Source organism: Leopardus geoffroyi, chromosome B2, assembly GCF_018350155.1.
Source record: "Leopardus geoffroyi isolate Oge1 chromosome B2, O.geoffroyi_Oge1_pat1.0, whole genome shotgun sequence".
NCBI classification, from domain to species: domain Eukaryota; kingdom Metazoa; phylum Chordata; class Mammalia; order Carnivora; family Felidae; genus Leopardus; species Leopardus geoffroyi.
In genome coordinates, this window is record NC_059332.1 from 148534054 (window position 1) to 148561057 (window position 27004).

Below are 27004 nucleotides of genomic sequence, written 5' to 3' on the forward strand. Positions count from 1 at the left end.
CCTGAGTCTTCCCCCTCCCCCCCCCCCCCAACAATTTGGATGGTTCCTGGGGATCCCGAAGGCCAGGGAAGCTACTTTGGAAGTCTCAGGGTCAGCGCTCAGGGCCATTAGCTTTGTAACCTGATGCTTGAGTTGCTCTCAAATACTCTTCAAACCTTTCAAACGACACAATGGGATTCATAGATCATGTTACACGATTTCACATCGCACTCAGGCGGTCTCTTCCTTTCCGCTAGAAAACGGCTGCGGCAAACACACCACATCGTGTCAGCGTGGACCTGGGGTTTTCTGTGCAGACAAAGCCTGAGGGTTTGCAAACACGCTTCCGTGGAGCCAGCGTGTGTCCTCCCCAACGTACGGAACATCTCTTACCTTCCCCGCAAATGATAAAACGTGAAAGAGGATACTTTAAAAACTCTGTATTCAATTATTCACACCAAAGGATATCCATTAAAATTATGAACAGCTCTACATATATTTCATGTATCATACATATATATATACTTTGTATGTATAGTTACATATCGACAAAAGGTTTCTTGCTGCTCTAAGCATGTGAGTAAAACAAAGCTACATTTTTCAGTGTAACACCCATATGTGCATATATACCGGCAGTCTGAATTATGAGTTTATTTACAACTGGCCTCGGTTATAATAAATGATGACTGTTCTATTATACAAACATAACAGTAAAGGTTTCTTTTAGGTACAAAGACTGCAAATGAAAACGTGAAAAAAATTACACACATGTACAATATTTATAATTTATAAATGCCAAGGTAAGACCTCTTTAAATTATTGCCCTTGCGCATTTTACAAAGATCTTTAATGTGTCATCCATACAAAATAATTGGGTTTGAAATCTGCCAACTCATCAACTGTCATGAAGCCGGAAACTTTCTCCTTCCAAGAGAGCCCGTTAAAACTTTGGATGCAGACCCATCACCCCCACGAATCTGTTTATCGGGCGCGCCGTGTTTCTGATAGCTCGTAGCCCATCTTACGCCCTAGCGGTGTGGGCTCAGCAAGATTACTGCCAGCAAATTCTTCGGTACCTTGACTAGGGAGGGAGATAGGATCTCTTCTATTCATACGGACTTACAGAGAAAGCCACCTCTTCAGAAAGTTTCAAGAGGCTGCATTTCCATGAAGTTTGGGTAACTTTCACAGTGTTTTGGGCGAGCACGTTATTTCACACGGGTCACTGGGTCGGGTCCGGCGAGGCGGTGGAGGCATCGTATAGACATTCCTCCTACAAAGAAGTCTATCGTCCTTTCCACGCGCACACGAAATGGATACGCAGAACAGACACCACAGACAGATCATATGGGAAACGATCCTGCCCATCTGGCTTTTACTCAGGCTGTTTGAGATATGGCACGGGACTGGCTTATCGTTCAAGCGGCTAAAGAAAACACCCACAAGTCGCAACGCCCGGGGTCTAGTCATCTTTCAGGTGGGCCGGAGTACCAGCTGGGGCGCTTTTCAACCTTAACTTGTAGTAGGAATGAAAACGGTCCGTTTAAACTTCTGCAGCTATACCTCAAAACCCTCAGCTGGCACCCCCCCCCCACGAGCCTACTGACGTCTCTACTCGCCACGGCGGACTGGGCTCTAACTTGGGGTCCGGGTCCTCGGGTGACACTCATCGACGCCCCGGGAGAGGCACGCTCGGGTCTCGCCCGCGTTCAGTGCCCGTTTTCCTGACCCTCGCTGTGAAGGTCGGTCACACCGCACGCTGGGTAGACAGCCCCGTGGCCCACCTCGGGGTCGAGGGGGGCGGAAACTTGACAGGCGAGCGAAGGGAGTGGTGCTTCTCTGAATTTCGAATATTGTTTCTTCGGGAACATTCACGTCTTTCTCTTTGTCCCACCCCTTTACTTTAGAACCAGAACACAAATGAAACGTTTTTCTCTCTTTTCTATTTTTTTTTTTTTTTTTTTTTTTTACCGTCACGGAAATGCATCGAATGCTTCAGACAACCGAAATATCCAGTACAAAAAAAAAGGACAAAACACACAGAGTGTGAAGCACTGCCTGGGGGGGTCACTAATTCGAACTTAAGATGAAGTGGTGAAAGAAATCGGCAGAATGCGTCTCAGGGTAAATACTTAAGCGAAGGCAAAACGGAACAGCCACGCACTGCTGGGGAAGGGGGGCTGTCGAGAACGGGTAATTTACATCTCACAGAGGTTTTTAAAGCCAGGCTGATAACTTGCAGCCAAAGGGGTCACACTAGTGCGACCGAAGGAAGGAGTCTTTCAAGAATTAAGCCCCAAATAAAACCAGCGCAGTGGAGAAAGCAAACACAGGTCCGAAACAGATACAGAAGTGATTTTCAAAATCCAAGTCATGCGTATGTACCTGAAGCCTAACGAAATCACACCGTAATCGTGTCGCAGTTCTTGGAAATGCTTGCAAAAAAGCCTGCATCTGAACGGTTCATTGGTTACAGTCATGAGGGTGTGTGCGAAGGACATCAGATAAAGGACAGAAATCTGAGGAGAGAACGGTCCTTCCTATTCATTCAATTTGATCAAATTAACTATAGATGTGTCCCTTTAAATGTTTTTACTTATAATTAAGCAAGGAGAAGAAAACAATAAATCTATGAATAAAGACGTAAAATCACAGAGTTTAAAATAAAGGCACAGGCCCAGGCATGGTGAGGAATTTAGTCCTATTAAAGCTCAAACCTTAATTTTGAGTTAAAAGACCAGAAACGTAATAGTCAAACTAAATCTATTACAAAATCCAGGTAGCTAAGGATTTTATGCATCTATGTGTATCACGTACAAACATATCTAGAGTGCCCAGTCATACCAATAAAGCAAAATTCACTGAGATTAATTGTGGAAAAGTAAAAAAAAAAAAAAAAGAATCTAAAGCTATCTAAAAAGCATGCTCAAAAGAGGAAACCTACGCTGAATAAATCCAGGTTCCAAGTAGTTCTGTCGTCGTCACCGTGAGAACACGTCACCTCGAGTGGCACCGTATCATTTGCACAGACGCCTTCCCACGGAAGGAAGCGTCCGGAATGAGGATGGCTGTGCTGAGAAATTCAGCTTCATCTCTCCTCCATGACTCTGACGAGCCTCACAGAGTGAGGAGGGCTGGGATGTGGATCTCAATCCGGCCATAAAAGGGCCACTTTTGAGACTGACTTTCCACATCCATTTATATTTAAGTTTTTCTAATGAATTAAACCAAAGTCAGCTATTAATTAATAAGATGCTTGGCATTTTCAGAATTTTATTCCACTGCCTAAGTTCGATATTTCATGTTGCTGGCAGGCATTTCCAAGAAAATTTCTAGTTAAAAAATACAGTCAGTATCTCCGGGGAAGATGATGTACGAATTGCATTTGACAACAAAGCTGTGTCTATTATCCATCAGCACAACCACTAACAATTTCCACAAATCGAACGAGCTACACATACTCACAGCTGGTTACCAAATTTATGCGGAGGGAAATTTTGGCCCAACATGAAATACCACCTTAATGAGAAACTTGTCAAAATTCCTGGTAATTAAAGCCATCTGCCCTTTGAAGAAAAGATCTGGGAGAAAGATGAGGACAGAACTCAAAAGTCTGTCTGCCAAAATATAAAAATACTCCTAACTGCATTGTTTCCAAAGCAGATTACTGACTAAATACCCCTGCATCTTGGGCCCAGTTTAGGTCAATCTATGATTCCGAAGTAGTACTAAGGAATATTCATAGTTTACGTTAGAACGTAGTCCTTTGTTCAAACTTCGCTTTGATCATGAGGATACCTTAGGAGAAATCAGCCAATCGATAAATCCACGTACATTTCTTTGGAAAGTCGTTCAAAGAACACATCACCTGACATAATACACCTGGCTATGCCAAAATAAGAGACCTTTCTCTAATAATCTTCGAACGGCACTCTTAAAATGGAAAGATAGCCATAGGATTCCTCCCCCTCATGACTGTTTTCTGTATCAAAAAGCCCAATTCACGCATTCTTTTAAGATCCTTTTAATTAAACCCATCTTAAATGATACTTCTTCCCCTGGTCCCTTGCATTTCAGTCGTCGAGTTAAATTAGATGCCTGTACTAATTCTCTCGAGTGAGGTTCGATTTGGTGGGTCCAGTTTCATACATGTGGGTGCAGAAAAACATGCAACATTTTAGAATCCAATCCTGTAAACGCACTAACATGAAAAGGGATGTTTTCTAGTCCGCTCTTTATCAAACAATATACATTTTTCAACACGCATCAGTTTTTGAAGAAAGGGGCTCTTACTTTTTATTGATGTCTTGCATCTGTCTCCCTTATACATGTCCTTTCATACATGTGTGTATATCTGCGTGCGTGCGCGTGCGTGTGTCTAGTTACAGTGGTATTTCATTTTACCTCGTATTGCGTAACAGCAAATGGAGCCCCACGTAGGGAAGATGGCAACTTTCAAAAGCCCACAGGGAAACTGAACACATAGTGTTAATTTTCAAATAAGAACGTTTACACGTAGCTAACTCTTCTACAACATAAATCGTGTTGTAGAAACATTTAATCTTTTTGGCAAAAACCATATGGATAATAATGTGTACATTACTGAATATGTAAAAGAGTATTTCCAAAATTGATTTTATTGAAAGTAATATGCCAGTCTCCTGCCACGGGAACAGTAGCTAAGCTATTTGTTATGAATCAGCCCATCACTTCTTGAGACTCGAATTCCTTCGGGGTCGGGACTAACCACAGCTTTGGAAGTGACCTTGCCATGGTGCTGAAAATCAACAGCATGAATGGGCACCAGAAGCGACTGGCTTGTAATCCTTGTACGAAGGGGTCCAGACTCTTGTGTATTCTTCAAAACATTTACGTTGTACAGTAATAACAGTCTACCCAAAATTATACAGAAGAAACTCTCCAAATCGCAGGTTGCGGTGTAGATCCTTGACCTCGAGCAGAGGAAAGAGGACAGAAGTTAGCCCCGAAGCATCCGCACTGGGTTCCACTTCCGGGTCGCGGACGGAGGGCGTGGGGAGTGTGACTGAGGAGCACAAAAGGGGACGAGCGGGTAGCGGGCACAGCAGATCAAAGTAAAAATTACACACGACTTAAATTTCACGGTTTAATGTGATTTTAAGAGAAACGTATGGTATTTTAATGAAAGAATTCGTAGAAGAAACCTCTCATTTTGAGTGCGAGTCTCAAATTTTGCAATGACACCAAGTGAAAATATAAAGAAATCATTATTAAAATTCACATTTTACATCCCCTAAGACCTGTCTGTTAAGAAAGACTCATATGCTTGGCTTTTGTTTTGTTCTTTATGCAAAGGGTTTAGAAAGTTTGCCTACGATGATGGAAAAAAAAAAAAAAAACAACACCAACTAAAAAATATTCTTTGCCGTTTTTTGGTGGATACTTGTGGTTCAGAGATTTGTTACGGTATATACTTGCCTCTTTTCTCAGGACAGAAAGTCTACCTCATTCAGTGTTCGACCTGTTCATCTAAGCCCTTCAGTATAAACCCAAAAAACACACTTTCGTCCACCTAACTTTTAATTCACGAGGCTCTGAAACAGGAATCTGACTACTGTCCATCACTGATCGCAGAAAGACACTTCTTACGCTGTCCCCTCAATGACGCTTGTCCTGAGGCCGTCTGCTACACTTCACGCTAATTACAAGTAGGTCACACACAAACATTCACAACAGTACTGTGTAAAAATTCCTATTTAGAACCAACAACGTCAAAGCAACATTGGTGTTAGAGCCAAAGTACAATATCAGAGTAGTACCATTTTAACCCCTCACTAGAAAGATACAATGGAAAAGTACCCCCTTCTGAATGATTGTTGTCCTATCCCATTAAGGCCTCAGCAATATGCGCCTATTAGAAAAGGCCAGTTCACAGGTCAAACGGGGTCACGTGGACAGCCGATCTGGCCCCGGGGTGGTCCTGGTTGGTCACCGTCTACGATGCGTTACAGACGAGACTGGCGGGGAGCCATCCGCTTGCCGTGTTTCCCGATGTCACCTTGTCGAAGAGGTCTGCAGCCTAGTTACCAGGTGTAGGTTTCCCCCCCCAAAAATAAAAGGAAGAAAAGTCAAAGAAGCAGGACGGGCGTCTTCAGGTGGGACAGCTGGTCGCGTAGCGGTCAGTCCCCCGTCTTCACTGGTAGCTTCTCGGATGGCTCGTGGGCCCCCGGCTGGGACGAGACCCACACGGCACTCTCCTCCCCTCGGATCACCTTCTCCCACTGGCTCAGGTTATTCCTATGGATAAGAGATGCGGGGACAGGTGATGCTTGAAAAAGGATTTCCGGACTCGGGTCTCAGAATTTAACCACACCGCCCTGAGGCATAGCTGAGCAAGAGGGCTTTCTGGTGCCCTCCTGACTCCGATAATGGCTTTTGTGCCGTGGCCACGCAGGACCCCGCTAGGTCCCCCTGATGTGGCCCTGCACCTTGACTTACTCAGCAGAGCCGCAAGCCACCAAGGCTTGGGGGGGGGGGGCACCCGTTCCCACGAGCTCCAGGCAAGGGTACAAAAGGAGAGCTCAGCTCGGGACTTATCACCTCCTCATCAGTTAGAAAGGCTGACTGGAGGGGCGCCTGGGTGGCTCAGTCGGTTAAGCATCCGACTCTTGGTTCCAGTTCAGGTCATGATCTCACAGTTCGTGAGTTCGAGCCCCAGGTCGGGCTCTGTGCTGACAGTGCAGAGCCTGCTTGGGATTCTCTCCCTCCCCCTCTCTGTGTCCCTCCCGTTTGCGCGCTCTCTCTCTCTCAAAATAAATAAACATTAAAAAAAAAAAAAAAAGCTGACTTGGAAAGGGGCACAAGCTGTCGGGAGTACTACCCAGGAGCACGGAGAGAAATGGAAAGGAAGGGAGGCTCCAGCAGCAAAAAGGTTCGCCAACAGCACCAACAGCCAGGAGCCCGTGCTCTGCAGGTGGAAACAGTGCGCCGCCTGGGCTCCCTGTCACGTCATACCCGAAACCGGAAAGCGGTCCTATTCTGAACACCGTGTCACATATAAAAATTCACCGTAAGTTACACGTGACACAAAAGTGGGAAGTTTCCTTGTTGCACTAAAGCCATCTTTGTGCTCTGGCAACCTCTGGTGTCGGGTGTCGGCTGCGCCCACCCCGGCTCTTCTCTCTCTGCATCTGCAGCTCAATGCTGCAGACACTGCCCCTCAACCTTCCGGAACAGTGTGGCACAGTGTGGCCGCCACCACCGCGGGACCACCGTCCTGCCTCCCGTGGTTAACCGGGAAGAGATCTTAGCAACATCTCCCGCCTTGCAGCTTGCTTTCTTCTACACAAAGTCCACGTGAGACACACAATTCATACAGAGCACACGCACGGGAAGACGCCTCTGGACAAAAGCCATCTCTAAAAACGTAACCTGAAAACTGTAACGTTTTACCTTCTGTGCCACATTATTGCATGATATTTTCCCGGAGCCTAAAGGGGGTTTTTGACACATCGGAAAAAAGACACACTAATTTTGCTCTTTCCTCGGACACCAATGATACATGACGACTTTTTTAAGTGTTAAGAAGGTTAAAATGGCCTTTAACGGATTACGTGGTCCAGCCAAGTACAACGAAGCAGGAATGCATCAAAGCTGCGAGACAGAAGGATCCCAGTGTTGACCGTGATGATGACAATAATATAATAGAAAGTAGTCCCTTCTGTTGGTTCTAAGTATTTAGCATAAAACACAGATAATGTTTAGATAGGAAAAGACTCTGGACTGTTGCCTAGGTTCTCTTTAATCACCTGGATTTTGAGTGATTTCTCTTTGGTGGGGCACTGACTTTTCCAACTGATCCCATCAGGATTGAGTCCTAGTTCAAACTCCCTGTTGTCCACAGGGCTTAGTCCTGACGTAAAAAGATAATACTTTAATAAACTAACCACTGCTGAACGTCTGACGGTTCAACAAAATAGGCTGGGGTGTCGTAATTACGTTCATGTTTAAAACCATCAGTCTGTCCACGCAGTCCCCCGCCCCCCCGCTCAGTGTGCCCACCCCAAGCCCCAGGGTGCTTCATGGTTAAGTTGTTAGGGAAATCAGCTGGACACCAGCTCACGTGCAGAATATCAGCACGTATGGTGGCTCTGCTCATAGCCCTTTGACATCCCCACAGGGGACTTCTTCTCGAAGTCACATGGAAGTCTTACAAAAATTCCCATGTCCTTAGCTGAGCTCATCCCTCAAAAGCGAGCGACGGTGAAGGGGCTCAGAGACGTCCGAGGTCAGGGTGGGTGACAGTCGGCTTACAGCTCTTCTGGGGAAAAGACAGAACTCCCCGAGAAAGAAGATCCCATGCTGGTTCCCGCTCCTCAGGTGCCTGATAAGCTGTGTAACTGAGGCTGAGCCCCTCCCCGCCAGCAGCCTCGAACACACAGCACGGCCCCTGTCTTTTCACACACACACTGGCCATAGATCCCTGGGTCATAACAGACCAAATCTCAAGCCACACGCCTTCTGGCTCCTTTTTGGCGGTTGCGTGACTTTATGACTATCCTTAACGTATACTTGGTACCTAGAAGAACACACGGCCCATAAAATTACGTTCATTGTAAACCTTCGGGAACACACAACACACGCCGATGGGACACAACAATCCTATATGGAGTCTTAGTCATTTTTAAAACCGATGCCCCCCCCCCCCAAAAAAATAAGACTAACATCCCAGCTTACGCCACGGTACGTACCTGCACGCCTGCAGGAGAGGCTCCGTGGGCGGGAAGATCTGGGTGAGGGTAGTATAGCAGGGGATGGCCACGGCGTTGTAGAAGCCCAGCTGCCCCCGTGCAGAGCCACGGACAAGAAGACACAAGACCGCACGTTAGCGACTCTAGTAGATGCCGCTTCCCAAGCGAAGCTTCCACTTTTCCACTTCTCAAGCCTAACTACGGAATTAAGTGTTCTAGTGTTGCTCTGTGATATCTGGGCTCGGCGAATACCGCTGCGGAGGGCGTTCGAAATGCCTTAAAATAGTTTTTGAAATAACACACAGGAAAAGAAGTTAAACCGAAACCCAAGGGCAATAGCCAGTGAGACTCCATTTATGGATCAGTCAAGTTATCAATTCAAGTACTGTTCTTGTTGCTGGCCAAAGTTAGGTTTTTTTTTTTTTTCTTTTTAATGTTTATTTATTTTTGAGAGAGGGAGAGAGAGAGAGAGAGAGAGAGAGAGAGAGAGAGCGCGAGTGGGACAGGGGCAGAGAGAGAGGGAGACACAGAATCCAAAGCAGGCTCCGGGCTCTGAGCTGTCAGCACAGAGCCTGATGCGGGGCTCGAACTCCGGGAACAGAGAGATCATGACCTGAGCCCAAGTCAGATGCTTGCCCGACTGAGCCACCCAGGCGCCCCAGAAAGTTAGTTTTCTACCACAGACATTTCAGAGTCAAACCTGCTATTTTTCTACATGGAGGCCTCTTTCTAACTTAATATTGGGGAATCAGCACAGGGTGTTTTGTGGGTCTGTTACCCTTGGCCTTTGGTGCCTTGTTGGGTCTCCTGAGACTTTCTTAATCTCCCTCCCTTTTTTTTCGACCTACAACAAATCTCATTGACTATATCACAGTTCTTCTCAGGTTACAGTTCTTTTAATATGCCAGATTTCACAGTTTTTGATCTCTGGCACTCAAAAAAATATATTAAGGGACATTTTATTAGGAATTTCAGGCCACGGTAGAAATAAGTGCTTCCAGCCCAGACTGGCCTACTGAAGGCCGGATGAAAAAGACCTTTTAGACTGTTAGCAGGGAACACAGAGGGTCTAGCTACAATTACCACCAGATATGACTGCCTCTTTGGATGAGGTGACCCCCCAAACCAGGGCTTACCAAATTCTTTTAAAAAAAGTGAACTTCAATGAGATGCACCCAAGGCACAGAAGAGCAGACTCTCCTCGGTGGTTACTTTCTGCCTTCTGCTGCTGTGCAGACTATCTGCACTCAAACTCATACTGTAAATGGGTTCAGCAATTTTGGCATAAAGCCAAACTCTTCTCTTAATTCAATGGTGCTGGAACATGGTCCATTCTCCGACGGCACCTTCAGCCATCCTGGGCTTTCGGCTGAGATGAAAGCTTAACTATCCAGAAAGAACTCTGTTAGGTAGGTATCTACCAGTGCGATTGCTAGATTGTAGGGTAGCTCTATTTTTAAGTTAAATTTTTTTTTAATGTTTATCTACTCAGGGAGAGAGAGAGAGCACGAGCAGGGGAGGGGCAGAGAGACACAGGGAGAGAGGATCCCAAGCATGCTCTAGTGTGGTCACAGCAGAGTCAGATGCCTCAATCTCATAAACTATGAGACCACGGCCTGAGCCGAAATCAAGAGTTGGGATGTTTAACCGACTGAGCCACCCAGGCACCCCTTTAACTTTTTGAGGAACCTCTATTCTGTTTTCCAGAGTGGCTGTGCCACTTTGCATTCCCATCAATAGTGCATGAGGGTTCCTTTTTCTCCACATCCTTGCCCACACCTGTTGTTTCCTGTGTTGCTACTTTTAGCCACTCTGACTGGTGTGAGGTGATATCTCGTTGTGGTTTGGATTTGTATTTCCCTGATGATGAGTGATGTTGAGCATCTTTTCATGTGTCTGTTGGCCATCTGGATGTCTTCTTTGGAAAAAAAGTCTATTCACGTCTTCTGCCTATGTCTTCACTGGATTATTTGGGTTTTTTTCGGTGTTGCATTTGATAAGTTCTTTATAGATTTTTGATACTAACCCTTTATCAGATATATCATTGATACAAAAGCACTGATTCAAAGGGGCCCATGCACCCCAATGTTTATAGTAGCATTATGAACAGCCTACTTATGGGAAGACCCCAAATGTCCATCGACAGATGAATGGATAAAGAGGATGTGGTTTATATACACAATGGAATATTATGTAACCATCAAAAAGAATGAAATCTTGCCATTTGCAATGACGTGGATAGAGCTAGAATGTATTACGCTAAGCAAGTAAGTCAGAGAGAGACAAATATCGTATGATTTCACTCATATGTGGAATTTGTGAAGCAAAACAGATGAACACGGGGAAGAGGAAAAAAAGAGGAGAGGGAAATGAACCACAAGAGACTCTTGATGGTAGAGAACAAACTGAGGGCTGCTGGAGGGGTGTGGGTGAGGGATGGGCTAGATGGGTGATGGGCATTAAGGAGGGCATTTGTTGAGATGAGCACTGGGTGTCGGATGTAGGTGATGGATCACTGGGTTCTACTCTTGAAACCAATATTGCCCTGTACGTTAACTAACTAGAATTTATATAAAAATTTGAAAAAGAAGAAAAAAAAAAGAACTTTGTCAGATCCCTATCTTAAGCCATTGTAGCAAGAGAAGATTCAGAGGAATTAACAAATCAAATAGAAAGCCATGAAACATAGAGTGAGTAAAGAAAACAGAGGCAAATGCTTAATCACATGGTGGGACAGGACAGGATGAGCAGAGGCCAGGGAGGGCAGACAGGTCTCAGGAGCACCTACGTGGGAAAGCCCCATAAACAATATTAAAAAGAAACTAAACTGCAAAATACACACGAGACAGGCCTGCCAGGTGCACGTTCAGCAGGAAGGAACAACAGGCCCCCCCATCAGCAAAGCTGGCCCAGGACGCGAGCACCCCGTGGACAGAAGGCAGTGAGCAGGAGAAAGCCACAGGGCCTTTGCCTTTCTCTGTGCTGGCATCTTCGAAACCTGTGGACCTGCCTGAACTGCTGTATTAATAGTAAATCAACTCTAAGTAAAGTAGGAACACTTGAGACCTCATCCAAAACCATCATCCTGTGCGTTTTCCCAAATGTTTTCTAAACTAAATTCTAGGTTACCATTATTTGTCTGCAGCTAACTTCCTCGTGACGGCGTTTGAAGAACGGTACTTTCAAAAGACCGTGGGTCTGAGAAGTACCTTGTACCACACATGCACACACGCAGAACTGACAAGGCACAGAGCTGTCAAAACATCACAAAACTGACATCAACCATGCGGTAAGACCTGGAAAAATATTAATTAATGTCAACTGACCGGAAGAGAAAACCCAACATGTACTAGAACACTGTGCGTTACTTGTTGGGACGAGAGGACCTGATCAAAACCTAGAACGCTTCTCTCTAAAGGACACCTTTGCACAATGACGAAAGGTTTTCTGCTTGTCAAAAATATTAACGACTCAAATGCATCCATTCCTCTATTTCGAGTCACTGATTACTGCGCTCAGATCTGTAGCAAGAACTGAAGGCAGGAGCAGCTGTGGATTCCTGAAATCCAACTAGAACTTCCTGACCCTGGTCTTACCACCCGCAAACTCCACCTGAGCAGAGAAGATTCCCGGGCCTAGGCTCTGCAGGACGGTGGATACTTTTTATTCACGGATGACTCTGGGAGCGCCTCACGTTATCTGACCTTCCAGCAGGACCCATACCTGGCCCTGTGGGACCTCGTCCTTCTTGTCTCTGTCCATCATGGGGATGGGCTGTATTCCCAGCTTCTTCATCTCGTCACCCTAAGATAAACAGGGAAAGCCAAGATTGCTCAGCTTATCAACGGGCACGAAGTTCTGACATTAACGAGTTCCCTTTATGCATTAATTTCCTTCAAAATGGATAACGTTTCTGGCTACTGATCCATGCAAGTGTCAAAACAAAAACTTAACGTATCATTGTTTGGCGTCTATCCTGATGCTGTCTGTTCCGGCTCCACTGTGTGCGAGTTAGTGACAGGTACAACAAGAGAAGCAGAGTAACCAGGGAGGCCCAGTGATGGCCAACAGAGCCTGGAACAGACCTCGCGGCCTTCTCCTCACTTACGTTTCAAGGGAGTCTTCGTGTGTGTTGAACTGGACGGAGTGAGGCTCTAGAGAGAAATGTTGTGTATCAAGAATAAACACGAGCCTGCCTGAACGGTGTAACTGGCTGTAAGCATGGCAAAGGTGATGATCACAGATGTTTATATTGAAGACTGACTGTGTCGCAGCCTCTGGGGTAGGTAACTTGTGGCTATTCTTCATTCAACCTTCGTGGAATACTACGGAGTTAGAAATTATTGTCCCCGTTTTATAGATTTTAAAAATTCTTTCCCTCTTTTTTAGTTATTTGTTAAAGACCATTAAAATCTTTCTTAATACATCCCAACTTTTTCCTTACTACCCCATGTTCCTCACATTTCTTAATTATTCGATTATTTTAATTATTTCGCAATCATGCTTACGTTTAGAAGTCAGATGCACAGAGCTAAGGCCATCCTAGATTTGCTAAGGTCCAGCAATAAATGTCTATGACCCTCATGAAGATTTCCAGGTACAGGACAAAGGAAGCTGTCCTAACAACATGAAGGCACATGAGCACAGCTTTTGCGATAGTGTGGTCGCTTTTAAACGTTAACGTCAGGGGTTCTCAAACTTTTTCGTTTTCCGTTCTGAGTGAGTGAAGCTAGCCAGGCCTCTTGCTCGAGGATACCACAAGTGCAGTATGTGAACAGATCTCGACTAAACAATGACCTGACTATGTACTGTACTCCCAGACCAGGATAAATGCTAACCAGGAAAACAACAGAGTGTTGTGGAAGGTACACAACGGGGACCGTCCCTAGAGCAAGGCCTGCCCAGAACGGCTGCAGAAGGCAGGGCGGGGCCAGGGAAGCCGCCCTGGGTGGCGACGAGAGGGCCTTGGGTCAGGCAGTCCAGACAGGTTGAGACGTGGCATAGTCTGGAGGGGCAGTGGTCCGTGTAGATGAAGTCCGTGCTTTCGGTCTTTATCACAACGGCACGCAGGGGCAGATTGCCAACAGCAGTAACGTGGCCACTAGCCTGCAGATGGGGCAACTGAGGCACGGGGCTAGGTGGGGGGCTGGCCTGAGGCTTTATCCCCAAGTACAAAAGCAGGATTTTCATCTCAAGCAGCAGGACATCAACGACCACACTCTGAAGTCACTGCTATTCTGACTCCAAGCGAAAAGGCAAGGACTCCGGTTAGAACGCTGCGGTAATTTGGGTGCGGGGCGGCCAAGTCCTGGAGCGGGGAGGCGTGGTGGGTGCTGGGCAGAGAGTGGACCTAGCGGACCCCAGGGAGGTCAACAGGCAAGACGCAGCGACATCCGTCTCCTCTCATGGACTACGAGGTCCGTGAAGACGGTGTCCCTGGGCACACTGGGAGCTTGGTCAATCTCTCTGCACCGTTTCATCAGTGCAGAATAGAGAGGGAAAAAAATCTACGTAACACATGTCACATTTCATTCGTGTTTCAGAATCCAAATATAGTTATTAAAGTATGGGTTATATCAGTTAAATAAAATGATCTGCAAAACAATAAGCTAGCTTTAGACCAGTTTCCTTATGTGGTATTTACCGAATGTACCTCACGCGAGAGTGTGTATGCACAATGTGTAAGGCATTCTGGAAAAATAACACAAGTATAATCAGCTCGAGGCCTGCGGTCCTCACGCAGCAAAAATTTTTCTCTTTGCCATCATGAAAACAATTTAATGTCATAAATCGTTTCTACTAAATTTTCAACTGAATGGTTTTCTGGTTTTTACTTTTTACAACCATTCTTTCATACGGGTGAGGCCTAAGGTTTGAATCACCAACTACCAAACTCTCTGCCCTTCAAATTTAATTTTACTTCTTCCAACCAAATGAGGTACCTGAAGATTTAGTTTCACTCCCCCCACCTCACTGTAATCTTTGAATATGCAGGGGCCTAGCTATTTGTGGAGTCATTTGAACAAGAGAATATTCCACTTACTCGTGGACAATTCAGAAAGAAAACGGAGAAATAAAACACTGATATTTTGATCAGAAATAAAAATTTCTGATAATTTAGATAACCCAGTCAAGAAAAGGTATGAATTAAAGTAATATCCATGGTTGTTTCACGTATCAGGAGTTTTAGGAGTTAAAAGCACACATCCTCTGTAGAACTCCTAATTTGCAGCTGAATTAACTATCTGGTATATTCGCAGAAACTCGTACGTCTCTGGTACAAGAGAATTATCTCCCAAATTTCCAAGTGCGGACACATACAGCGTGTGACACTGAGGGACTCACAATGGGCTGTACGTCTGCGTAAATGTCTTTGTATCTGTGCAGAAATGCTAATTCCTCTACTGCACGTGATTGAGAACGGTTTTCCAAAGGAACCAGCACCCAGAGCAACTAAGATATTGTTACTTAAATACCCGCACGTTTACGTTCTCGTCCAATTTGTTCTCATTTCCGCGTTCATATAAAAAGCGAAAACATACCTCAGCCCAGAATTCTGCATATATATCATTTGCTGTCAGTTTTGTAACCGGCCACAGTTTTGTTACGGAACAAAGATCACAGGCAGTCATCATCAAACCAATGACACGGTCTCTGGAACACAGGAACATAAAACGGGTCAGCATGGCGTGGGCAAGACAGGCTAGAAAAACGTCTGCATTTTCAGGAAAAAGAGGCTTTAAGCAGGCATTCCTTCGCGATGAGGAGGAGGGAGCTGACGGTACAAAGCCAGCAGGCAGGGATGTAAGTGCAACGAAAGCACGGTGTTAGCCCAACTGGAAGGGCATCGGTCACCTCGGTCACCGGCCGCGGGAAGGATTTGGCATGTGTCCCTGCTGCCCGGGTACCACGGCTGATACCAGAGAGGATGCAGGCATGTACCTAAACCCTAAGTCCTCTACTGCACTTATACTGGGCCAGATTCACACCTTCCACGGAGTTCTGGAAACGCACGGGGCAAAGAAACCCTGAAGAAAACCATCTACCCCGATCCTCTTGTTTCTGGAAGAGAAACGTGAGTTGCGAAGAAGTGAAGCGAGGTCCCCAAGAAGTGAAGCGAGGTCCCCAAGGCGTGAGCAGCTGGAGACCAGGCCACAGCGGACACGGGTCGGTCCCCCGAGTCTGTCGCCGGGCGCTGTGCGGACCCCAACCTCCGCGGCTTCGCACCCACACTCTGACTTCCCTTTTCCAAATATGGGTTGGTTTCATCCTTCCTCTCGAAGAAAAAGAAAACACTGCTTAAAGCCTTCCAGCGGACGTCCGCCCTGTAATTTTAAGGGATGTGGTGTAGAGACGTGTGTTCGCCCTGAAGGAAATCTACACCTACGGTCACACCAACTGCTAATGAGGAAGGAATTTTCATATGCCGACTTTAACTTTTGTGAAGCAAATTACCTAAGTTTGAAAAGGCGAATGATGAAGAAAGATACAAAACTGTGTAGCAGGTGAGATATGGCCATTGCCAGCTCAGTGCAATGAGTCTTTGGGATCCGTGGCACCTAAAGGCTGCCTGCTTGTGGCTCACAGATGGTCCCCTTCGGGGGGCACAGTCCTGCCCTGGGTCCAGAGCCCATGCCGACCAGGGCACACGGCACCAACACCTATCCGTCGCTTTGGCAGAGTTTCCGATCTAGTGGTACCCGTTGGCACGATTCCTGGACGTCTAGGGGCCCCTGCTTTGTCTGTGACCTGCATCTGGGATGCTGATCACTCACGACGTTCCTTAATTTCCCATCAGCCACTTCCTTTAGGCCATTTGCCTCACTAACGATCTCTTCTACCATTTTACTTTTCATAAGAACACGTCTCTACTGGGGCAGAACGAGTAACTTTAAAAACGTTGATGAGACTTCTGTGTATCCTTCCTGTGACCCCAAACAGATGTCATGTAAAGTTCCAAACCCCTTAATGTGATCAGGAAACTCCCTATTTTCTTGATGAGCTAGTTTCCTAATCATTTTGCGGTTTCAAGGAAGAATATTTCTGGATTTGGGCTTCTAAACGGGTAAGTTTATTATCTGCTTATTCAACAGGGAAGTTCATTAAACAGAAATAGAACATGAAATAAACAGATTATTCTGTTTCATAAGATTGAAATAATCCAATCTCATTCAATCTGTATTCATATATATATCTTAACATTTCCTTCTCTTGGCTAAATATTCTAATCAGCTTGGTGTCAAAAAAGATTTTCTAGCTCATAAATCTATGAAACAAGGCATGTTAACAGAACCGGGCACTGTAAAACACAAGGAACCAATTTTCTCCCTGGAAAGGATTTCACGGGTAGCGTTGGTACTCTTAGGGTTGAAAAGATTACAACCCAGTTGTCATTCAGATGTTACTGTCAAAACAACTTAGACAAAACAACTTAACAGTAGTTATTTTGCTGTTAAGTAAATAAATAAATAACAGATTACAATTTTTTTATTAAATGCCCTTAATAAGTAAAATTACTTATTTTTCATTCTCAGTGACAAATCAGTTAGACGTTCACGGTTGTCTGGAAATATTAATGTAAAATGGAATCGTTTTATTTCTTTCTATGAGTGGGATATAGGCCCAATGGGGATAGATGATTGATTCATAATGCATTCTAACAACCAACCGTCAAAGGGGTGGGGGTCATGGTTAAGTGTACTGATGATGCGACCTTACATAACCTAGCCACCGAAAGCAACAACGAGGCCAACGCAATGTCACAGATGATTCCGTGGTAAGTAATCTCAGGGGGTTTGACTACATTTATTTACTCCCAACATTCTGAACGTCTCTATGGATCAGGCCCAGTTCTAGTAACGAACCGAGTAGACCCTGCTCTTCCAGAACATTCTAACAGGGAAAAGCAGAAAACCATGTCGAACGTTGTGCTGAACAGGTTTGTAAAAAGTGTTTTGAGAGGCAAAACCACGAAGCTCCGTGAGAGAGTCCCGAGAGAGATGAACAGACATGCAAGTCCTGATGGGTCACGAACAAGTGTGGTGTGTTTGAGGAACAAACGACAAGCCGGTCTGGCGCACATCGGGTGCCGCCCGGTCTGGACACAAGGTGGGAGTCCGTTGTTCCAAGTCAGAAGGTCAGACCGGGGAGGATGTGAGCAGGGGGGTGACACGGTCCAGGTTGTGGAGAGATCGTTGTGGACAATCACGCACACAACCGCAGGGGCCAGGGCAGATGGGGACAGACTGCTGAGGAGGACACCACAGCGGTCCATTGACAGCAGCATGACTCGATGGCAGGAGTGGACACAGGGAAGGGAAAGGAGGGCTCCGGATAGCCGCCTCTCACCAGGGGGCACATTCGTCTTCTCGGAGCCATCCTAACCTGAACATTCTCTCCCCACAGCGGAAGATCACAGGACCACAGAACTCCACACAGGTGGGTTACTGATGGGCAGAAAGGAAGCCCCAGCTCTCCCATACTGCCCCCCCAGTGCCCTCCGACCCCCCCTTCTCTATAAAGTTCATCAGTCAAGGATGATGAATGATGTCCTATTGAAGAAAAGTAGAAACGCACAGCTGGACCAGATGAAACAGAATTAACTTTATAAAGAGTTCAGGTAGAGACATGACGAAATATAAAGAATGAATTCTCTATGGGGCGCCTGAGGAGCTCAGTCGGGTGAGCATCTTTGGCTCAGGTCACGATCTCACGGACTGTGGGTTCAAGCCCCGCGTCGGGCTCTGTGCTGACAGCTCAGAGCCTGGAGCCTGCTTCGGATTCTGTGTCTTCCTCTCTCTCTGCTCCTCCCCTGCTCAGTCTCTCTCTCTCCTTAAATTTAAATAAACTTGGGGCGCCTGGGGGGCTCAATCGGGTGAGCATCTTTGGCTCAGGTCACGATCTCACGGACTGTGAGTTCAAGCCCCGTGTCGGGCTCTGTGCTGACAGCTCAGAGCCTGGAGCCTGCTTCGGATTCTGTGTCTTTGTCTCTCTCTGCCCCTTCCCTGCTTGTGCTCTGTCTCTCTCTCTCTCTCTCTCAAAAACAAATAAACATTAAAAAAAAATTATAAAAAAATGAGTTCTCATATGGTTATTATTACATTTCCTTATTTGTGTTAATATGTGGAATTCAAGAAGAATGAATGGCTCGTTCAATTTCCATACCGAGCTGGGAACGGTAGACTCAGTGTCTCCAACTCCCTACCATCACTGCTCCCTAGGCTCTGACCTCATTCCAGTCTCCCAAATATCCACTAACATCTTAACAGTCAAATAACAGACACACAAGGAAATTTATTTAAAAACATACTTCCAGTTTATGGGCTACAGACATTAACTCACAGAGAGAAAAGTAGCTTTGGAGAAGCATCCTTTTTAAAGACTTTGCAGAGAACCCCTGGCCACTGTGAGTATGGAACAGCTGGCAAGGGAGGCTCCGGTCCTTTGGACCACAGCAGTGCTAACGGCTGGGATCAGGGAAGGGAACAGTTCATGTTTCTTTGAAACAGGAATTATCCAAGCAAGAAAATTAGGAGTGAGATAAGAAAACTGGCAAAATTTGGAGATGACACCTGTTCATTCTGTTCGATGCCCAGCTGAGCAATTCCTGCCGCGGAGGTGAACTCCACCGGTGGCCCGTAGCCCCTGCTGCAGGAACAGTGTCCAGGTGTAGCCGGTGCCCTCTCGGGAGCGTTGGGAGCAAGGCCAGGTCAGTGACAAGGAGGGCTGATGAAACAGACATCTAGTCACAGGGAAGTGACATCTGTGGGAACCCAAGAGGAATAGGGGGCTTTAGGGACAGCCCATGAGGGCCGCAGCAGCCACGAGGGCGGTTCGGACCCTGCACGAAAAGCCACTGGGACTGCACGCTAGGCCTGCCATCTCTAAGGACAGCACAGAATGGCTCCACTCGAACAAGTTCTTACATACACCGATACAAAATGCCCATAAAGAGATCTATGAAACGCCACCAAAGCCACATCAGATGTGGGAATATTTCATGTACCAACAATTCTAAACTGGACGAAAAGCTTACCCATCACTACACGTATCCCACGGGCTGCTTCTATGAGCTTATCCACTCCTGATCCCCTCAGAAATGACATTTGATCTCATCTGCCGGGTTAAAGACCATTTTATATATATATATATATATATATATATATATTTTTTTTTTTTTTTTTTTTTTTTTTTTGAGAAAGAGAAAGAGAAAGAGAAAGAGAGCACACAAGCAGGAAGAGGGGCAGAGACAGGAGAGAGAATCCCAAGCAGGCTCTGCGAGTGTGGCTCGATCCCATGACTGTGAGTTCACGACTTGAGCTGATATGAAGGGTCAGATGCTTAACCGACTGAGCCACCCAGGCGCCCCTGGCCTATTCTAGAGCTTCATAAAAATGTTTTCCCATAGTACACACTATTTCGCTCAACAAAGTATTTGTGTGACTCATTCATGTTGTTGCATGAATCGGCAGTTCCTAATTTTTTTTTTTTTTTTTATTGCTGGATAGAACAGTACTCCATTGTATACATGTCACAAAGTGACTATCCATGCACCTGTTGTTGGAATTTGGGTTCCTTCCAGTTTAGATATATCATGAATAAGGCTGCTGTAAACATTTGTGTCTGAGTCTCTGTGTGAACAATACGCTTTTATTTCTCTTGAGTAACCTAAGAGTGGAATCACAAAGAAACACACATTTAGTTTTATAACAAACTTCCAAAGTTCTTTCCAAAGCAGCTGTACGATTTACCCTCCCACAACCAGTATATTAGTATTTTAGTAGCTCCATATCGTTGCCAACAACTGGGTATTGTTGATCTTTTTAATTTGGCCAGTCTAGTGAATGTGCAGTGGCATATCATAGTATTAACTTGGTTTTCCTTACATCTAAATATGTTGAGCAAAATTTATGTTCTTAGTGGGGGTTGGGTCTGGAAAAAATCTTTCTATTGCAAGCACTAAAAAAAGGGGGAAAAAAAGAACGATAGATGATACAAAAAAGGAGAGAAAAGGGAATCATATAAAATAATCAATTAAAGCTACAAAAGGTGGGAAAAGAGTGGAAGACAAAAGTAGGAACAAAGAACAACTGTGAGGAATAGAAAATAGTAATAAGTATGACACATATTAACGCAACTGTATCAGTAATTACTTTAAATGTCAGTGGTCTAAATATACCAATTAAAACAGGTCATCAGAGTAGACCGAAAAACAAGACCCAACCAGACCATATGTTGTCTACAAAAAACCCAGATTAAATATAAAGACACATATAGATTAAAAGTCAATGAAAGGAGAAAGATACCAGGGAACATTATTCATAAGAAAATGGGAACAGCTATATTAATTTCAGACAGAACAGACTTCAGAGCATGGAAAGTTATCAGCAATAAAAAGGAGCATTTTATAATAATAAAGGGGTCAGTGCTCCACACAGAGAAGGAAACAGTCAACAACACTAAAAGGCAACCGACGGAATGGGAGAAGATATTTGCAAACAACATATCTGATAAAGGGTTAGTATCCAAAATCTATAAAGAACTTCTCAAACTCAACACCCAAAAAACAAACAACCCAGTTAAGAAATGAGCAGAAGACACTGAAAAGACATTTTCCAAGGAAGACATCCAGATGGTTAACAGAGACATGAAAAGATGTTCAACGTCACTCATCATCAGGGAAACAAATCAAAACCACGAGATACCGCCTCACACCAGTCAGAATGGCTAAAATTAACAACACAAGAAACAACAGGTGTTGCCAGGATGTGGAGAAAGGGGAACCCCTCTTGCACTGCTGGTGGGAATGCGAACTGGGGCAGCCACTCTGGAAAACAGTACGAAGGTTCCTCAAAAAGTTAAAAATAAAATTACACTATGACCCAGCAACCATGCTACTAGGTATTTACTCAAAGGATACAAAAATACAGATTCAAAGTGGTACCTGCACCCCAATGTTTAGAGCAGCATTATCAACAACAGCCAATCTCGGGAGAGAGCCCAAATGTCCACTGACTGATGAACAGATAAAGAAGACGTGTTATATGCATACAATGGATACAATGGAATATTACTCACCCACCAAAAAAAGACAACAAAATCTTGTCATTTGCAAGGATGTGGATGGAGACAGAATGTATTATGCTAAGCGAAATAAGTCAATCAGAGGAAGACAAATATCATATGATTTCACTCGTATGTGGAATTTGAGAAACAAAACAGATGAACATATGGGAAAGGTGGGGAGAGAAGAAAAGGAAACAAACCATAAGAGATGCTTAACAACAGAGAACAAACTGAGGGGTGACAGAGGAAGGTCGGTGGGAGACGGGCTAAATGGGTGATGGGTATTAAGAAGGGCGCTTGTGATGAGCACTGGGTGTTGTATGAAGTGATGAACCAATGATTTCTGCTTCTGAAACCAATATTGCACTGTACACATTGACTAAAAAAAAGTCAAAACAAACTAAAAAAAGAAAAAAAATGATAGAACTGCTAAGGACAGATAGATAAATCCACTATTATATCTGGAGACTTCAGATTATATCTGGAGACTCAGAAATGGGCAGATCCGGTGAGGGCACGTGAGTATTCAATCACTTCATCAAACCACTGGATATAATTGACATCTGTAGGCTACTTTATCTAACAACTGTAGAAAACACATTCTTGTCAAACTCACTTGGAACATTCACCAAGACAGACTGCTTTCCAAGCCACAGAATACACCTTAACAAATTTAAAAGAATAGAAATCATGCAGGGCATGCTCTTAGACAACAATGGAATTAACGATTTATCTAGTTATAGCTATCAGTGACAGAAAAATAGCTGGAATAATCCCCCATATACCTGGAGATTAAATAAAGCACTTTGAAATAACACACAGATCATAGGAGAAATCAAGAAAAAATTTGAAATGTTTATGACTAAATGAAAATGAAAACACAGCTTACACAACTTCTGGGGCGCAGGGAAAGAAGTGTTTGGAGAGAAATTGATAACACTGAATACGTGCACACTTTAATGAAGATAAAGTAAAAATATCTAAGCTTCTACTTCAGGAAACTAGAAAAAGAAGAGCAAAGTAAATCCAAATCCAAATGAAGCAGAAAAAAAGAAGTAAGAATTAGAGCAGAAATCAATGAACTTGAAAACAGGAAATCAATAGAGAAAATCAACCAAATCAGAAGCTGGGTTCTCTGAAAAGATCAATAAAAATAAGCCTCTCTAGCCAGTCTAACTTACAACAACAACAACAACAACAACAACAACAACAACAACAACAAACCAAAGAGGTAATTTGTACTAGGAATTTGTATCTCATTCTCAGAAATGGGACAGTCAATGTCACTGCGGATGCCATGGCCACTAAAAGGACAATGAAGGCAATACTCTCAGCAACCCTATGCTCACAAATTTGATAACGTGGATGATATGGACCAATGTCTTGAATTTGCCAAAACAAACACAAGAAGAAATAGATAATCCAAATAGGCCGATATCTATTAAAGAAGTTGAATCAATAATTAACAACCTTCCAAAACAGAAACACCAGACCCAGATGGATTCAGATGGTGAATCCGACCAAGTATTTAAGGAAGAAATTATACTAATTTTCTATAATCTCTTTCAGAGGACAGAAGCAGAGGAAACATGTCCTAACACATTCCATGAGGCCAGCATCACCCTAATACCAAAACTGTGCAAAGACATTACAAGGAAACTACAGAATGGTACCTCTCATGAGTATAAATGCAAAATTCCTCCATATGACACTGTGTAAAAAGAATTATATACCATCCCAAGGATGAGTTATTCCAGGTATGTAAATAAATTTCAGTACTCAAAAATCAATTAATGTAATCCATCATACCAACAAACTAAAAAGAAAAATCACAATATCCTGTCAGTAGATGCAGTAAAAACATTTGACAGAATCCAACGGTCATTCATGAGCTAAGCATGGGGGTTGCAGGGACTGTCTTAACTTGATAAATATCTACAAAAAACCTATAGTCAACATCATACTTAATGGTGGGAAACTCAGAGCTTTCTGACTAAGATCAGGAACAAGGCAAGAATGTTCTCTTTCACTACACCTTTTCAGTACTGTACTAGAAGTCCTTGCTAATGCAATAAGACAAGAAAAATAAACAATATACTGTTTAAGAAAGAAGGACTAAAACTGTCTTTGTTTACACATGGTATGACTGTCAATGTAGAAAGTTTGAAAGAATCAATAAAACCATTTCTGGAACTAATAAATGATTACAGCAAGGTCACAGGATACAAAGTTAACATAGCAAAGGCAATCATTTCCTATATACCAGCAAAGAACATGTGACATTTGAAATTAAAAACACATTACTGTTTACATTAGAATCACCTACAAAATGAAATACACGTTCATAGGGAGAAGCAAAAGCCCCAGGATAGCCAACACAATATGGAAGGAAAACAAAGTTGGAGGACAGATACTACCTGACTTCAGTATTTACTATAAAGCTACAGTAATCAAGAAAATGAGATAGTAGAGAAAGAATAAAGAAACGTATCAACGGAACAGAGAGCCCAAAACAGACCCACATAAATATAGGAAAATCATCTGTGACAGAGGCAAAAGCAATACAGTGGAACAAAGTAGTCTTTTCAACAAAGGGTGTTGGAAAAACTGGACATCCACTTGCAAAAAAAGAAAAAAAAAAAAGAAAAAGAATCTAGACACAGACCTTAAACTCTTCACCAAAAATTGACTTAAAATGGATCATACACGTAAGTGTAAAATACAAACCCAAAATACTCCTATACGGATACCAAAGAATAATCTGCTACTATCTTGAAGGTCTCTTCTGCTGGCATTACACTTTGTAAACACCTGGTACTCAGTAAGTGTTGGCATACAGATGGAAAGGCTGATGTCAACCGCTGTGCCTGAAAGTACTGCGTGCCTAGCCCTTGAGGACTGGCTGATGGGGAGTTCTCCCAGCTTCTGACTCCTGGTTGTGCGGCACAAGCCCCTGGCGGAGCCTCCACCCCCATGCGGCATCGGTTGATCTCCTGTCCTCTACGGCAGAGCTTGTTTTTTTTTTCCTTGCTGTACCCTCCCCCCATTCTGCGACTTCCTCCATGCTGTCCGTCTGTCTTTCTGCTGCTGCAAGTGTTTGCTCTGGCCTAGAAACACCGAGAACAGAAAAGTATTCAGTTCTAGGCACGTGTACAAATTCTTCACCTTTCCAATAGCCTGGCCAGTTTCTTCTTACCAGGACACAGTGAGTCTCCATCTCAGAATTTCTTGAGATTGGCGAGCTGAAGGCTCTTGCTCTTCTCTCAATGGCACCGGCCAGCTCTGATGACGTCCTCACTGAAGGGGCAGGCAACCATGGGATTCCAAGGGCTCCAAGGAACAGGAATGGAGCAGAAGGAAGAAGGCCTCTTCTGGTGAAGCTCAAAGGCTCCCACCCTGCATACGGGCCCATGTGCCCGCACATGCCCAGCTTGAGTCAGGACACTAAGCTCACCTTGCCCCATTGGTTTGGGTGTTAGTTCATGGCAGCTCTGATTACAGACAAGATCAAACCATACGGTTTTTGATTCCATGTAATGCTATAGCGAAAATGAGCTTAAAACTGCTTTCTACTATGGTCATTAGGACTCTCTTACCTTCCCTTCTCCATGAAACCTTTCATGAGTCATGGCTGGAGAATCTCACTATACCCCACTGTCCCAAGAAGCTGAAAGATACGATTCCTGGGGTTTCTTTCCCCAGCAATGAACCCAGTCCTCCCTGCAGGACTGTTATCCCTGATCCAAGGTTAGAACATCCAGTAGGCCATGGCCTGGTAGGAAACGTTCCCTTACCTAATTGCTACCTATCCAAGAAGGAAGACAGTTGTCTGGTGTAAATTTACCTGGGTGGGGATGAGACAGGTCAAGGCAGCCAAACAGGCCCAAAAGGTGGCTGTCCCCTACCCAGGAAGCCTCAGGGAAGTCTCCAGGCCTGGCCAGGGTCTTCCCTCCCCAAACTCAAATCTATTTGCCCCCAGGGTCGGTTGGGCTCTTTTGAGTGGAGAAGACAGAAAAATCACTTAGGCCTCTGTATTAGTCTGTCAGGGTTGCTGCAACAAAGCACCACAGACTTGGTGGCTGAAACAACACAGCACTGTCTCACAGTTCTGGAGGCCAGAAGTCCAAGATCAAATGTCTGCAAGGTGGGCTCCTTGTGGGGACCATGAGGGAAGGATCTGTTCCAGACCGCTCTTCTTGGCTTGCAGGTGGCCATCTTCTCCCTGTGTCTTCACACGGTCTTCCGCCACGTCTGTATCTCAATTTCTTCTTCTAAAGATCTCAGTCATACAGGATTAAGATCCACCTCTATGGCCTCATTTTGTCTACCTCTTTCAAGACTGTACCTTCAAATGCTGCCACATTCTGGGAATTAGGATTTCAATACAGGAGTTTTTTTGGGGGGGGGAGGGGGGTGAGGCGGGGGACACAATTCAGCCCATGGCAGTACCTAGAACAAAATTTTATTTTGAGGATGTTCCTGGTCTGGAGCTGAGCTGGGCCAATGTGGATGGCTGTTGCCGTCTCAATCTCGCTCAACCTTCCCATTCCCTCAGGTGAAGTCCAACATCCCTTTGTCGCTCTATAGAATCTGCATTGGGCAGAAGTAGGGCAAGTGGCTGTCTTGTCCTTTGTTGCAAATCCAGCACCTGGTCCAAGCTTGGCGCATTCACATGGTGTGGCTTGACTTTTGACTTCCTTAAAGGTTGTTTTGAAAATTGTAAGTTCGTAACATGATAAAGTCCAATCTATCACTTGAAGATTAGTGTTTTTGTCTTGTTTCTTCCAGCTTCATTGAGATGTGATTGACAAATAAAAGTTGTATATATTTAGGTTGTACAACATGGTGATTTGATACACGTATACACTGTGAAATGATTACCACAATCAAATTAATTAACACATCCTTCAGCGCAGTTACGTTCGTGTGTATAAGAACACTTAAGATCTACTCTCTTAGCAAAATTGCAAGTATAAGATACAGTATTATTAACTATGATCACCATGCTATACCTTAGATCCCCAGACATTATTCATCTTACAACTGAAAGTGTGGTACCTTTTGACCAACATCTCTGAAGGTTAGTGCTTTTTGTGTGCCAAGGAATCTCTGCCTACCCAAGGTCATGAAGGCTTTCTCTTATGTTTTATTAGTTTAGCTTTTACATTTAAGTCTATCATCCAACTGAAAACTCAGTGACTCAAGAGCCGTTTGTTGAAAAGACTATCTGT

General features: G+C 44.4%; 1 protein-coding gene across 5 annotated transcripts in view; it reads right to left on the reverse strand.

The window, feature by feature from the left end:
- Window positions 1-404: 404 nt before the first annotated feature.
- PDE10A (phosphodiesterase 10A) overlaps window positions 405-27004 on the reverse strand; it is a 618961-nt gene continuing 592361 nt past the window's right edge. For all 5 annotated transcript variants that reach the window (XM_045500247.1, XM_045500245.1, XM_045500244.1 and 2 more), the window contains 4 exons: window positions 15251-15362; window positions 12432-12512; window positions 8709-8797; window positions 405-6255 (listed from right to left, as the gene is read on the reverse strand). In XM_045500247.1, coding sequence (XP_045356203.1) covers window positions 6138-6255; window positions 8709-8797; window positions 12432-12512; window positions 15251-15362 — 400 coding nt within the window. In that variant the 3' untranslated portion in view covers window positions 405-6137. The remainder of the gene's footprint in view (window positions 6256-8708; window positions 8798-12431; window positions 12513-15250; window positions 15363-27004) is intronic.